At 48.2% G+C, this 14,420-nt stretch overlaps 3 protein-coding genes across 3 annotated transcripts; all 3 read right to left on the bottom strand.

The window, feature by feature from the left end:
• Positions 1 to 1,345: 1,345 nt before the first annotated feature.
• On the bottom strand, positions 1,346 to 3,191 carry K444DRAFT_354273 (uncharacterized protein). The gene has a single exon (XM_024872119.1). It carries the CDS (start codon positions 2,957 to 2,959, stop codon positions 1,679 to 1,681), a length of 1,281 nt encoding a protein of 426 aa, XP_024739828.1. The 5' UTR covers positions 2,960 to 3,191; the 3' UTR covers positions 1,346 to 1,678.
• Positions 3,192 to 3,604: 413 nt separating this feature from the next.
• Positions 3,605 to 4,071, bottom strand: K444DRAFT_524634 (uncharacterized protein; the record flags this gene model as incomplete). The annotated part of the gene is made up of 2 exons (XM_024874368.1): positions 3,605 to 3,845; positions 3,893 to 4,071. 2 exons carry the CDS (start codon positions 4,069 to 4,071, stop codon positions 3,605 to 3,607), a joined length of 420 nt encoding a protein of 139 aa, XP_024739827.1.
• Positions 4,072 to 5,369: 1,298 nt separating this feature from the next.
• Positions 5,370 to 13,684, bottom strand: K444DRAFT_610952 (cell morphogenesis protein-like protein PAG1). The gene is made up of 4 exons (XM_024879851.1): positions 13,494 to 13,684; positions 12,751 to 13,397; positions 12,467 to 12,697; positions 5,370 to 12,414 (listed from the first exon to the last, which is right to left on the bottom strand). The coding sequence occupies exons 1-4, from the start codon at positions 13,501 to 13,503 to the stop codon at positions 5,650 to 5,652; spliced, it is 7,653 nt and encodes a 2,550-aa protein (XP_024739826.1). The 5' UTR covers positions 13,504 to 13,684; the 3' UTR covers positions 5,370 to 5,649.
• Positions 13,685 to 14,420: the final 736 nt, after the last annotated feature.

Raw genomic sequence — 14,420 nt, 5'->3', positions numbered from 1 at the left:
ACAAAGCCTTCGCTATGTATTTCGGCGGCCTAGAGGATCGAAATGCTCCTCGCATGGGGTCTCGCGGCCATCAGCCCTCGCATATCCAACGCCATCCGTGTGAAGAGATACATCCATGTCACCCGAGCAACTAGTAGAATATCTCGTGGTCACTTGAAATGGCGACAATTATTCCTCTATTATTAAGTAAGGTAAGACAAAAGCAGGCGACGTGTTGCGTAATGGCCATTATTAAACGCCCGTGTTAAAGCACGCTCATACTGCCCGTCCCCTGCTTCAAAGAGATCTGCACCAGCATTTTTTAGTAACTGAACCATATCAATCCGGCCATATTCCGCTGCGGCTTCAAGCGCAGTTCTCCCATCAACCTTGGCGGGAGGAGCATTAACATAGGCCCCTTTATCTATCAGAAGATTAGCTACTCCTAGATAACCGCCTAAAGCCGCGAACTGGAGCGCAGTTGCTCCAAATTTTTCTGCAGGTGGTGCATTCACATCCGCACCATGCATAATCAAAAGCTCGGCTATACTTTTACTTCCATCCCGGCCGCAATTTGCAAAGCGGTATGTGGACACGTATTTGTGACACTATTAGGGTCGGCGTTATGCATCAAAAGTAGTTGGACTATTTCGTAATCCTGCCTTTCCGTTGCACATTGAATTGCTGATCCCATTGATTTGCGATCTTGGCTTTGTCCACCAGGCGCAACGACGTTTGGATCGCAACCGTGAGCCAGGAGCATTTGCAGAACTTCTAGACTGCTTTCTTCAGCTGCCAATTGTACTGGAGAATAGTACATCCATGAAGGAAATGGAGTGTTTGTCATGGCGCCGGCCTTGAGTAACATCTCTACGCTCTTCGCATCTTTTGTGGCTATTGCATTAAGGAGCGCGGTTCGGCCTCCAAGCACAAAAGAATTGGGGTTTGCATGTGCGACAGGTAGTAGATTCAGAAGTGTGTGGTTGACTCCCTGTTTTGAGGTCAGCACTTCTTTGAGCGCCTCGCCGCCCTGAACGCCGCTCAAGTCCACCAATTGGCTGTCCAAAATCAGCTTGACCCTGGGAATGCTGTTTTGATGTAGTGACTTTTGTAGAGCAAAATGCAATGCATTGCGTTTCTTGCTTAGGGATGTGCTGGCACCAAGTTTTTGAATGAAAAGCTCAAGTAGATCATCATTATCTACTGCCGCTTCCAAGGCCAGTCGGTCATTCACTATGGCGCCGGCGTTGATGAGGGATTTGACAAGTGGATAATTCTTCTCGTAAATAGCGGCCCAAAGTGGTGTGAAATAGCGGACAACTCCTGGATCTCGGCCGGCATCGTTAACATTTGCGCCATCGCGGTAAAGTCGATCAACCAACTTCCAGTTTCGCTCCTTGATAGCCATGGTAATTGGAGTGCAGCACAGGCAATTTGGAGAGACAAAATAATATTTATCCATTTTACCGAAGCCGTTGACCTGGGCACATATTTGGAGGACCTCCTCAATCACTGGCAAATTGTTGGTTGCAATCGCCGCGACCAGCATATTCTCAGGTCCTTGTGTGGAACATCCGGTCTGTTTGCAAACCTTTGTATTGTCGACGTTTGCTCCCGCCCTTAGTAGCTTCCGAACGAGTTCCAAGTTACCCTTCTCTATGGCGAGAAGTATTGGGGGCTTTCCAGGCCCCCCCGGATTTTAATATCGCGCGTTGACATCCGCTCCATTTTCCAGGACCAAATCCAGCATCTTTTCTCGATTATGCTGAATAATCAGAGGAACAGAACGCCCAAACAGTGCCGGGTGCGATTTAGGTATGATGCCAGCTTCAAGCATGTGCCTCAGTGGTTCATAATGTCCACTTCTACAGCAATCTTCGATCGCACTAGTGAGTCCAGTGCAGCCATCCAAGAGATTTCTGGAGCCATTCATGGATTTGATCAGACTATCCAGCTCTGAAGTAGCTCCGAGACGGAGGGCGGCCAGAACCAGCGCTCTCTTGCTCTGGAGATCAAAGTGGTTCACATCTCTAGGATCTGCCTCTAGAATACAGAGGGAGGATGCATTTCCCTTTTCGGTGGTTGCCCACTCGGGAATAGTTGCGCCTTTGGCTAGGAGCTTGCTGAAGATATTGAAACTTTTAACTTCAATAGCGAGATCCAAAGAGTGATATGTTGTTTTGGCACCCGCGTGGAGCATGACATCCACGAGCTCGGGACTTTCAATGAGTACCGCTAAATTAAGGACTGAATAGCATTCCAAGCAAAAGTGCTCACAATAGTCAATGAATTCGCAAGGAATATGGTCGTTAAGATCCGCACCGGCTTGCATAAGACTGTGAGCCATATTTACGATTGTAGATCGTGCCGCAGATTCGTCGTCCCATTCATTGAGACGGTCGGCTAATGCGTATGGTTTGCCCTCGAACCAGTCCGGTAAATCGTGGAGGCATTGCCTCAGAGCGGATGATGTACCGTCTGTGTGAAATTGAATATCAGCCCCTTCCAGAACAAGAAAGTCTACAAGCTCTTTGTACTTGTATTTAGATGCCAAGGTCAATGGGGAGTGCTGCTCGACAATGATTTCGTAGAAAAGGTATCCAGGTTCGAGTTTGACTCTCCATTGACGTATGGATTCCGTTGTGGCGTTCATGTCAGTTTCGCTGCCATTAACACTCGCGCCTCCAGCGATGAGTTTCTGCACTAAGTCAAGAAGCCCCTCATTGTCCACCGGTTTCGGCCATTGGACACCACGCCAACGGGATTGATCATGACCATATATAGCAAGAAGTATTGCGCTGCATTTCCATCCAGGTTCGGGTGCATCGATTGTCGACCCAGCTGTGATCAACTCTTGCGCCAATGGTACATTGGCTTTGAAGCATGCAAATTGCAATGGTGTCAAAGGGATAGGGCAATGATCAAGCTTGCACTTGTTTGCATCAACATTCGCTCCTGCCTTTATGAGATTCTTGACCATTGCTAGATCTCAGCCTCAACCGCGAGTGGAAGTAGATTCTCAAGAAGGGAGTCGGCTGAGTGGCCTTTAAGGGTCCGAAAGATACCTGGACTGAAATTCCTCTTGACCAATTGGTAGATTTTGTCTCTGTGTAATTCCGCTGGAAAGCTGTTCGAGATCAGGTAAAGGAACAGCAAAATGCCCATTTGGCCGACTTGTTGAGTTGGAACCGCGTTTTCTAGATTGCCGTCCTTGAAAGCCGAATGTGGTAAAAATGAGTCGATCAAGAGATGATTGGAGTTTCCATTTTTCGTTTCTGGGACCATTCTAAGAAGAGTTTCTGAACTGAGTGAGGCTCCACTGATGGCCACAAGAGATTCTAAAAGGAATTAGTAAACTAAGGCCATCTGACCACAGTCCCTAAATGAGTAATGCCTCTCACTCGTGAGATCCTTCGTGGATACTTGAAGCTGAAGAATCGGTAGGTTCTCGAAAATTTGTGGAGCCTGAACACCAGGAAAATGGACGGGGTGCGACACCCAGCTCATTATGACGGAAGCTGGAGAGCCTTGCTCAGAAACCGTCCGTGCACTCAGCGCTGCGGGGGTAGCTGTCTGTGTCAGCGAAGAACAATACTAAAGATATGAGGGAAGCAAAGTGTGAGGTTCACTTACTTGCAGCAGGGCTCGGAGCATATATCATGTCTTCTGGAATCCCATTTCTCTTCATCCACCGATCAATCTTCTCGGGCTCCAACAAGTTCCCTCGCATTTTGAAGACCAACTCTCTTTTGTTTGTCTCAACAAGCTTCCTCTGCTGTCGTTTTCTCACTATGACTTTCATCTCGTTCGGCTTGACATTCTTGTCCAGGCCCCATTCGCTCACACGCCTCCTGTACTGTCGAATTCTTCAAGGCTTAGCCAAGGGCATGGTACATCACTGTGGAAGACTCACGTTGCGGTAAAACCGATCGCCTTGTACTCCCGTTCCACCCTCTCCTTCACCTCGGGAAGCGCAAGCTTTTTGGTTATGTGCAGCTCGATAACGCGGGCCTTGACAGGCTCCCAATCATCGTTTCGCAACGTCGGGGCTTTTCGCTTTCGTGGATTAGGCTGTGGAGCTATTGGTTGCATATCCACGTCGCTGGCACCATCGGACATCGGGAGCGGGAGCTGCTGCGCTTGTGTGATCGCATTGTTTACGTTGGCATCAAGTAACAGCGACGTTTGGCCGAACACAAAGGGGTCGTGGTAGGTATCAGCGGTGCCATAAGCGTGCCCAACCGGCCAAAAAAGATAACTTTCGTCGTTGTATGAGGGTGGCGGTAACAATTGTGTGCGGCTTGCGGAGGAGTACTCAATCGCTGCTCCTCCGTAGTCTGGGAGTGGAGGTGGGAGCCAACTGGAATACTCCTGAGGGAGAAACTCACTGTCTGGCAACGGATAGTCCATGGCCGGCATCGATCACCTCAAGCAGGTAGTTCTTGCTGGTAAGCCCGGCGAAAGAGCTATTCAGAGAAGTCTCTAAGAGTCAAGAAGACTTGCGAAGCATCGGAGAATAGCAAGTGAGTCCGCTACCGTGATGACCGGATTCATATATCTGATTTTGTGCACGCAACACAAATCTGGCCTGAAAATCAACGTTTTCTACAATAACTCCTATAATAATTCCAATTTAAAAAAAATCCATCTTGTGGAGTATAGCTTTATAGACTACCTATCGTTTGATATAAATTTTAAAAGGAAGCCACTTGTGATAGTTGTTTAAGAAATTAATCGGCTGGTTGATTTTCAGGTTCGATTCGCTAACAAATTTGGCGGGCGTGTACCAGGAGGCGCGTGCCACATTGCGTAATGCCTTGGGCAGCTAAAAGGACTTAAAAAAAAAGGAGGGATACAAGGTTGGGCACGATAAAACGAAATCGCTATGCGGTATAAAAGCCTCTATTTGCTCGTGGTATTGAGAATCTGGTAGTCTCATTGTGGTGAGACCAATGCGAAGCACCAGGGAGGACGATATTGAGCAGTTGAAGGCCGGATTTCCAATATAAATATTTCCTCGTTTTCAGTGGGAGCTTGCCTTATCGCACCATTAAATACTTTGTACAAGAAAAACATCATTTGCAAAATTTATGACAAAGGAATGACCCTGATTCCGTAGAAAGAAAAACTAGCTAGCTTGGCTAGCATCCTTTCCTTCCACTCCAGGTTCAACCACTAATTCAGTTCGTCCGATTATTGGGTATTACTTACGTACGAACACACCAATCGTTTATTAGTATCGCCATTCGATTACGTTCCTTAAACGTGCGTTCAGGAATCAGATTGGTAAATCGTTCCCACCACCAAGTAAGTGCGGGGTAAATCACATGGTGGGGTGGAAATCAGGAATATAGCTAGGGAACCCATTCCCTCTGTTTTTTATGGAATCACTCTCCTGTATCTAGTCAAAACTAGTCATTCTACAGATTGTCAATCTCCAATATATCGATTTTCCACCGATAAATCGATCCCAGTTCAATAACTCGGATAACGCTAAGGCATTTGCAATATATTTATATATTCATTCCATCTTTTCGACGCCATCCAACCCAACCCAATCAATCTCTATCTCATCCCAACAAACTAAATCTTAAGAAACTCGCTCAAGTCCATTAGATTATCTCCACCTCCCACATAAAAGTCAACTACTTCATCTCGTCATATTATATCCTACACCCCCTCCCCTGGGCTCATCCCACTACTCTTCATCGTCAAATACGCACTTGGCACCTTCGGCACCCTCGGGCTCTTAGGCGGCTGGCTGAGACCCCTCCTCTCACCTCTCAGTCCATCCCTGAATCTCTCGCCATCTCTACTTCTCCCACCAGTCAACCGTCGCATCCCTGATCGAGTACCTTGAGCTAGAGGTTTAATCATATTCTCCAGGAAGAAACTGCCTTCGCCCGGCCCATTGCCAGCAGCTCGCTCTTCATCTGCATCAGAGAAGACTTCCTCGATGTAATCTTCATCGGACATGTACGTCGTGACATTACTCTGGAAGGAAGCAGGTGCAGACGGGGAAGTTACGGAGCGGGAATGCAGCGACGGCCTTGGGTTTGAGGTAGGAGGAAGTTGGAATGCGCCTGGATTCATGGCATTAAGAGCCGGTCCATCTCTGCTATTCGCTCTACTGTTCGCAGGTCTCATATCCGCGAAGCCATTCTGGAATGAGGCAGTGCTTGCCGTTCGCGCAAGCGATTGATGGAGGATAGGTAGAGTCTGCTCGTCGTACAGCTGTGCACCGGACTCGAAGCCTTCGCCTGAGAACCCTGCTTCGGTGATAGTGCGAGAGGATCGTCCATCCGAAGTTGGGCTCTGCAAGCTGTCCTCGAAGAAGTCATCAAGGCTATCGAGCTTCATAACTAGGTCGCCAATGTTGCCGTCCCCGCGGGCTTCGTCGGACATCATCGTTTCGGTTCTTTCTGGAGCAGGGAAGTAGCCGTATTGGAAATCGTCGATGTGGAATTCGACTTCGGGTGTTGGGGCGGTCTCGGGATCCATATTCTCGGCGCTTTGGCACATGTAGAAAGCTGCATGGACATTCGAGCGAGTTGTCTCTGCGTGCTTGGCAGGAACGGGAATGGACCATCCTGACTCCTCTGGAATACCGAACAAGCTCTGGGTTCGCTCATATTCCTTACGGATTGTCTTTGATGATGATCTGGTCATGCTCATACGCAAATGGTGCTTGTCCATCGAAGTGCCAGTCATGGTCATGATGTGATCCAGCACTTCTAACGCTTGCATGCAAAACTCTGTCTGCAGCAACCTCAGCAGCGGCGAAATCAAGTCAGGACCATGTGAAGCAATCTCAGGCTTCCGCATGTCAATATCTGGAATGACAGCACAAAGTATGCGCATGGTTTTCACCTTGAACCATGGCACGCTATTCGTCAGAAGACCCATAAGAAACGTCAGACTTCCAAAGTCCCATTCAGGGAAGAAGTTCTCGCGAATGGCAGATACCAGCTGGGCAAGGAAATCTTTGCTTGCACGGTACCGTCCGGCCGCAAATCCAATCAGTGCTCGAGAAATCGTGCTACAGCCTTGCAGTTCAGCAATTTGAGCAAGAATTTCTGCGCTCTTTATGCTCTCTGGGTCAATTTTGTTTTGGTCCATGGCATGGAGGAACCTTGGAAAGTTGGCGAGAACGGCAAACAGTAGTCGGCTGTCATCTCCAATTAAATCATCATTTGGGAGCTGAACAAGTCGGTCCATGATCTTCAAAGTCAACTCTAGGCACACAGAAGAGCGTACTCCTTTGTGGATTAAGGGTTGAAGTCCTTCAAAAAGGCCTTCCCATCTTGGCGGTCGGCCGTCAGCTAGAAGCATTCTCACTTTGGGATCACTCAAGTCGAGCTTTAGCAAAAGTTCTTCCAGCATCCCAAGTGCTTCTAGGAACTCCCGCTCGTTGATGGTATCCAAGCAAGCACATGTTGTCCAAAACAGTTGTGGAAATGTGATGAGATCCGCAGGCTCCAGTTTGCATATCAAGGTCTTGAGAGTTGTCAAAATCTCCATAGAGAACGTCTGCACGTCCGAATCCTCATCAGCGATTGTGTTGGATAATCTTGCCAACATATCGGCAAGCATAGGCTGATCCAGTGAAGTCAGGATGCATCGGAAGATCTGGAACGATCGACAAGCAAGATGCCTCACCGGGCAAGAAGTTGCCCAAGTCAAGGAAAGCTTAGCCCACTGCTCCTGAATTCCAGGGTATGTGATCTCAAAATTCTTGACGACCTCGGTGGTGAGAATTTCCATTCCTGGTGGCACTTTGTTATCCTGATCGTCAACTTTTCCATTGTAGTCTTCGTATGCCCAGACGACATTTGTATCATGTCGGCGGACAGACTCAATGAAATCTTCAATAGACTTCTTCATTGGCAATGGCTCTTTATCATCAATCTTGGATATGACCAACTCATGAATCATATGAATAAGCATTTCACGGGCTTGCTCCTGGACGAGTGGAATGTAATGATCCCATAGAACAGTAACCACTTGAAGTAACAGCGGCACATTTTCGGCCACGAGCTGGACAGGAGATACCATCAAATCCACCAACAGGATCAGAGACAATTGCCCGAGGGAGAACCCGGCCTGCTTGGCTCCAATAGGCAATGCTTCTGACAGATCAGCAAGATAGGGCATTTTGACAGTATCCGGAGGTGGTGGGATAAGTTCGCGTTTCTCATTCGGTATCATGGCTTTAGGTGTGATCTGCATCAGCAGGAACTCGACGACTTTGACACCTGCAGGAGTGCTGGAAAGGAAGACGACAATCTGCTTTGCGTATTCGACAAAGTTTTGTTCGCGGCGATCAAGGCACAGCGACATGATGAAGTCTAGGACAAGTTGAACATTTCCAGCGTGTGGGCCAGTCGCAAGAGCTTGCCATAAAGCCTGAACTTCGTTATGCAAAGCACTGCTAGACTTGATCGTGATCTCGAAAAGATTGGCGAGTAGTACATAGGACTGAGCTGTTGGTCCACCATTCGGATCAAGTTGCAGCTCGATGATCTGAATCCAAGGCAATATAGCAGCAACCATGTTCCGTTGGGAATTTGACTGAAGGTCCTTGAAATAGGCTGTAAACTCAGAAAAGATGAGAAAAGCCAATTCCGAATGTGTTTGCGAGAGGCGCTTCGAAATCTCGAATTGTGCAAGCTTGTATACAGCCTTCGTCTTATCGGAGATACTAATGTCATAATCTTGAATCTTGGAGCTTCTCTGCTGTCGTTCTTCGAGTGCTCGCAATACATGGGCTGACTTCGAACGGATCCCGCTCAACTCGCTGCCAAGGGTGTAGAGGCCAATGCCCAGCAATCTCCAGAAAGGCATGGGGTAATCTGGATGTTCGAGAAGGACTTGGGTGACCACTTCAAAATAACTTTCCATGACTTTTGGCACCTCGGCAAGGTAGCATCTTGTGATCGAATGCTCAAGAAGATATGGGAAATCTTTGTTGTGCACAATGAGATTCTTGAGTGCTCTTCTACCAATGACGTGCATGCGGTCGCTTCCAGAATTGAAGATTGTGTCTATCCAAGAGAGCATTCGTCTAATGTCGAATTGAAGATTTGCTCTGCTTTCCGTGGTAATGCTGATTGGGCCACCACAGAGGGCCGCCATTGCACTAAGAGCAGCAGTCCGGAGATTCCTCTTCTCAATTTCCATAGCCGCAGTCACAGTTCCTCTCTCACCAAGTGTCTGCTGGTCAATCATCGATTGCCGCATACTGTCCTCTCGTTGGCGTATTTGTGTCTGATTGGGTGAGTACCCACACCAGTCTTCCATGAGAGCAAATGACGACTTCCTGGATTCGAAAGTCATCCATCGCGAAGGATCTTTCGTTCTGTTAATCCCCTCAAACAGCTCTTCCATTAATCCACAATAGTGCTTGCGGAGCTTTTGAAATTCCCAGTCCATCTGAACTTCTCCATCCATGAGGAATAGTTTCAGGTCTTTTGTGTAGACCACTAGGTTGTTCAAGATCCAATCGTCCTGGTTGATGTTTTCATCTTTCAGGAAAGGCGAGGTTAGTCTGTAGACATGGGTGATCTCCGTTCGCAGCAAGTCGGTCCTACGGTTCCGTCTGGGGCTGCTTGCGGTTCTCTGATGGATGCGAGCCCTGGCGTCATCATTGCAGCGGCTAACGGCCCCCTGGAGCTCTTCTAGTAGAGTCTTGTATATATTGACATTGATTGATCCGAGTGCCGTAACGACTGCATCCCGTATCGAGGCAGGCCCAACGGAAAGAAGAGGGATGATGTATTTGAATAGCGAACGTGCAGAGGTGATCTTTTCTTGAGGTTGACTTGGCTTGGATCCTTTTCGAAGATGCTGAGCTACTTGTGGTGAGGTCTGTTGCTGGCCTCCTTTGTCGGATAGAGTTGTGCATGCCACAATTAGATATAATTTCCACTGCTCAATCAACACTTCTGGGGGAGTGGTGGAAGACCTGGATAGCATCCGGCCACTGCCAGTCTCAAAACGGTCAAACGAACCATACGCCGGCCCTCTGGTTGCTTCCGATAACGCGACGATGCCTTTGTACATCTGCAGAATACGATTACATATCAACTCTCTTCCAAGTGTGACTGCAAATGGGCATCGGTCGTAGCTGATTCGAATCAAGTTGGGGAAGATCTTGAACCACAGTGTTGCATCGTAAGACACTTCACTGCTACACAATTCGATTAGTGCACTCTGTGAGTTGCTCTTTTTCATTCCTCTTTGCAACCTGCTGCGTTCTGCAACGGATAAGTGCTCATCGTTGAAGTCCATCACTCGCATCGAGTCGCCCTCAAGAATGTGGATGAGCCGGCTATTGTCTTTGCCTAGGGCCGTGTCGAATTCCGTGATGAGTCGAAGAACCGTTACAGCAAAGGCTCGAACCCTCCTTGATTGCGAACATAGGAAGAATAGACCATGAGACTCGACTTCATCGACGTGAGCCCAAATTCCAGAGAGATCCAGTTGCACACCACGTTTATCAGCACTTCCATCTTCTGACACATCGGCGGCAGCTTCTTTCGTCTTGTGTTTAATTTCCTCAATCCAGATCTGTAGCAGCTCGACGTATAACTTGAGCGTGCTCTCAATGTGCCCAGGGCCAAGCATACCGCCATCCGACATCGTGGAATATCTGTCGTCAAAATTGAAGATAAATCGAGCAAACCCAATCGTGACTTGCTGAGCATGAGATTGTCTCGCAATAGATTTCAGTGATTGTGCAGAAGATTCAGCAATATTGTACTGTACGTGAGCTGTGCCTGTGCAGAGCAGATTTACCAACGAATTGAAAGGAATGTCAGCCGACAAACAGCGAGGCAGAGCCTGTACTGCAACATGCAGAAGCTCGTAAAATCCTTGTTTTTGATCCGATGGACTCTGGTGATCGTCTCGACGGGCGAAATTGAAGCTCTCAGATAAAGGTGTCTTGGGCGTGGGACTGTTGAACTTCTCATCCAGCACCGCCTGACCCCCAAAAGTGTTGTCACAAATGATAGTGATCTTTCCCAATATTTCACAGAACTTCGAATAGTATTCTTTGGCTACATCTCCTAGGGCATTCGTGAGGACTGGACGAGACAATCGATCCTCTTGGCTTCGTGCGACAGGTGGCGGAAGTATTGGGCTGCGAGGAGCAGTCATTATAGGAGATGTTGGCAGTCTGTCATAAAATGGCAATGATTGGTAGTGCTGCGGGAACGGTGGCCGTCCCTGGTCTCCCTTCTCAAGATCCGACATTATAGCCAAAAAAGCTCTGATCCCGATGACCATCTTCTCAGGTTCCAGTTGCTCCACTTTCAGGTCCCTGGGAGATGCAAACAGATCAGCATTTATTAGTGGAAAGACAATGGTCCGGAAACAAAAGTCTTGATGCTTGAAGCCAATGATACGTATTATTTGTATCAAAGGTTCAGCAATGGATGGATCTGTGGAGAGATATGTTCTCCTCCCTGGTGGCAGAACAAGTTTGATGACTTCTTCGAGTTTCTTGATAGTGGAGTTCAGAGTATCGGTGGTCCGATATAAATATGTCCATAGTAGTCTTGAGATTACCTGCAAACATATTGGTCTTGCTAAGCGGTCCTTGAACTTCGGTTGAAGAGGGAGTACAAGTTGAAGCCATTGGGTAGAGAAGGTTTCGACCGGAGAAGCACAAAGTAAAGTGGCGGTTAACGGGAAGGCTACGGGCCAATGGCGAGGTTTGACAAACATTAAAGCAAGTCGAGGTCCGATTGTCCCGAGAACTTCGGTCCATTTTGGCATGTTAAGCTCTGTATTTGCCTTGGCAGCGACAGGAAGCAGCAGGATCTCCAAGGCCTGGCAGTAAGCATACTTAAGGCGGTGACCGTGTGATTGAGCGAAGAAACGGCCAAGAGAGATCATAAAATCGCAAGATTGGTCCCACGCATCCTCAGGATATATCTTGAGCCGTAGATGTTTCATTCCCCCAAGCACGAGCTCCATTTTCCCTTCAATATCGCGATTCGCAGGACCCTTCGACACAAGTTCTTTCTGAGAATTCTCAAGGTCTGCAATAAACCTATCCGTGACGCTCTCGAAATTGATTTCGCTCATAACACCTAGCAACTGGCTGAATAAAAACCAATTGGCGATCTTTAAAGGGGAGTTGTTCAGTTGGTCTCCGTCGAATATCTTTAATTGCCCGAAGATGATGACCTCCAGCTTCTCCTCCATTTCCGGTGTAATACATTGCAAAGTACTTTGTCCAATAACTTCCATCAATACTCGGCAAAGTATGTATATCGAAGCTGTGGAACGACGCTCGGCTTGGGCAACAAACTCCTGGCGGGTTGCAAGTGTAGATGGACTATTGGCAGTTGCAATATCATCGGTATGCATATGGAGAGGTTCGGTATTTCGTCGAAGCATTTGACCTGGCACAATATTGCTCCGGGACTGATACTTTTGTAAGCCAGCGGCAAACATTGAAATTTGATAACGTGCATACCTGTTGAAGTTGACTTCGAGCTTCATTTGCGGCATCACTTTTGTTCTTCCTCCATAACATCATTGAATCAATCAAAGGCCTGGGCTTTTGACTCGCAATATGACCGAGTGCCGAGATCAATTGATCGAAGGTTGGGTCTACGCCGGGTCCACATATTTGTTGTATTTGGGGTTCAGGATCAAGGGGTACGGTGATGCATTGGCTGACTTTTTCTTCGGCTTGGGCAATGAACTACATAAAATTTATCAGAGTGGGCGGCGGTGGGTACAAACGAGAATACTGACTGATGTAAACAGCACATGCAAAGCATATTCGCCAACAGTTTTGAGTTCTTCTTTGTGGTGCCTCGAAGAATGGGAAGGGCGGTGTCGATGATCTCTGCTAGTCCTACTACCACTATGCATCCTTTCCACCTTCCTGGCTGTCAAATTATGGTTGCCGTTGTCCGTGGAAGTTGACGGGCGATCCGGTATTAAGGTCGCATTCGAACTGAAGGACGAGCCACTCATGGACCCAAAGGAAGAATCGCCCATATTGGATGCATCAGGCCTCTCTCCTCCGGCCGCGGCGATTATCTGCGGGCTCAGCGGGCTTGTCGAAGAAGCAAAGCTCCCATTCCTAGAATGCTGTATGCCATGGACGATGCTGGTTTGTCGGTGGTGTGCTTTCGAATCGGTGGCCAATCTGCCACCGCTCAGCAGACGGGGAGAGAGTGCAGAATTCTGCGCCTGTTGGTCTGAGGACACACTTCTGGTCGTGAGGCTCGAGGGTGAGGCGTGGATGGAGGTTGAGGAGGGGTCCCGCGCGTCTGTTCCCGCTCTCGGAATGGTCGTGGCCGTCGTGGAAGGTTTCAGCGCTGCATTCCAAACATCAATATCGAGCGGAGAGAGCCTAATTTTTAGTCTCTCCTCCAAGCTGTCCTGTGACTGACCTTCGAGTCAATTTTAGCAAGGTATGCAACAGAGAAGGGAGGCGCAAAGTGCTGGTAAGCTGTGCTCTCCGAGTAAAACACCGACGCCAAACTCACCTCCGCTCATGGTACGCGTCACGTGTCTGGCCACACCTCACTTATATACGCCCATATCTAAGCCGAGAAACGGGTGCTGTATTTAGATGATGGAGACGCTGAGGAGAGAAGAGTCTGCGGCACTTTTGATCTTCACCGGATTGACCATAAATCATCGTGAAAGTCAGCAGGGCCCAATAGCAGCCCCGGCGCAGAACCCCTGAACAGAAGCTCGAATAGGCTCAGGCAGAGAATTATGCCACCATGCCACTTGACGTGTACCAGGGCGCTCCAACAACAACCCATAAACTTCTACTGCCCAACAAACGGTCTTCGACGAACCATCACATTTCACAAGACCCCTTTCCTCGATGCCGTCAGAACTGCAAGCCACGACCAATGACTAAGGTCGACAAGAACAATTGAGCGGGGCAGCGAGTCCTCTGTCAGGTACCGGCCCAGCAGAAGCAATGGGGTCAATTCCGACGGCATCGGATTTGCCGGTCTTGGATCTCGGGCCGTGATCAGCAGCCCTTCCGCTGTCCAGGAACCTTCCCCCGATGCGATGGTCCCGTCCCTTTTTCGTGCACACAGCACGTGACATCATCTCATGTTCACTTATAAGAATGAGGAGAACGATTAGGACTTTCAAATTATTTGTAGTAGAATCACGACTATGCTCCTTAATGCTGGGCCATGGTCAGCCTCTGGATCCATGCAATATCTGTCTCGGGTTTACGAAAGGCCCAATGAGCTGATGTGTAAGACGGAAGCGCCGAATTAAGAAATTTCCCTGCCCCCGGTGACGAAAGACTAAGAACAAAGTAGAAAGGCGAAGTATTGTCGGCATGACATAGAAGGAAGTTGAAAATAATTTTGAGAGAAACGCGGAAACAGAGAAGATGCTTCACAAGGCAAAAGTCTAGGGATGATCACTTCGCAAGCCCA

This window comes from Hyaloscypha bicolor (assembly GCF_002865645.1).
Source record: "Hyaloscypha bicolor E unplaced genomic scaffold K444scaffold_53, whole genome shotgun sequence".
NCBI classification, from domain to species: domain Eukaryota; kingdom Fungi; phylum Ascomycota; class Leotiomycetes; order Helotiales; family Hyaloscyphaceae; genus Hyaloscypha; species Hyaloscypha bicolor.
Note: the sequence above shows the minus strand (reverse complement) of the source record. Positions and strands in the feature narration are given on the sequence as shown.

What these genes read in the sequence shown, in the direction of transcription:
- K444DRAFT_354273 (XM_024872119.1), bottom strand. Translation starts at nt 2,959, where the DNA reads ATGGTCAAGAATCTCATAAAGGCAGGAGCGAATGTTGATGCAAACAAG.
- K444DRAFT_610952 (XM_024879851.1), bottom strand. An exon ending in TGCATGTGCTGTTTACATCA is followed by an intron (nt 12,698 to 12,750) that starts GTCAGTATTCTC and finishes AATTTTATGTAG; the next exon opens with TTCATTGCCCAAGCCGAAGA. An exon ending in CTCGAAGTCAACTTCAACAG is followed by an intron (nt 12,415 to 12,466) that starts GTATGCACGTTA and finishes CAAAAGTATCAG; the next exon opens with TCCCGGAGCAATATTGTGCC.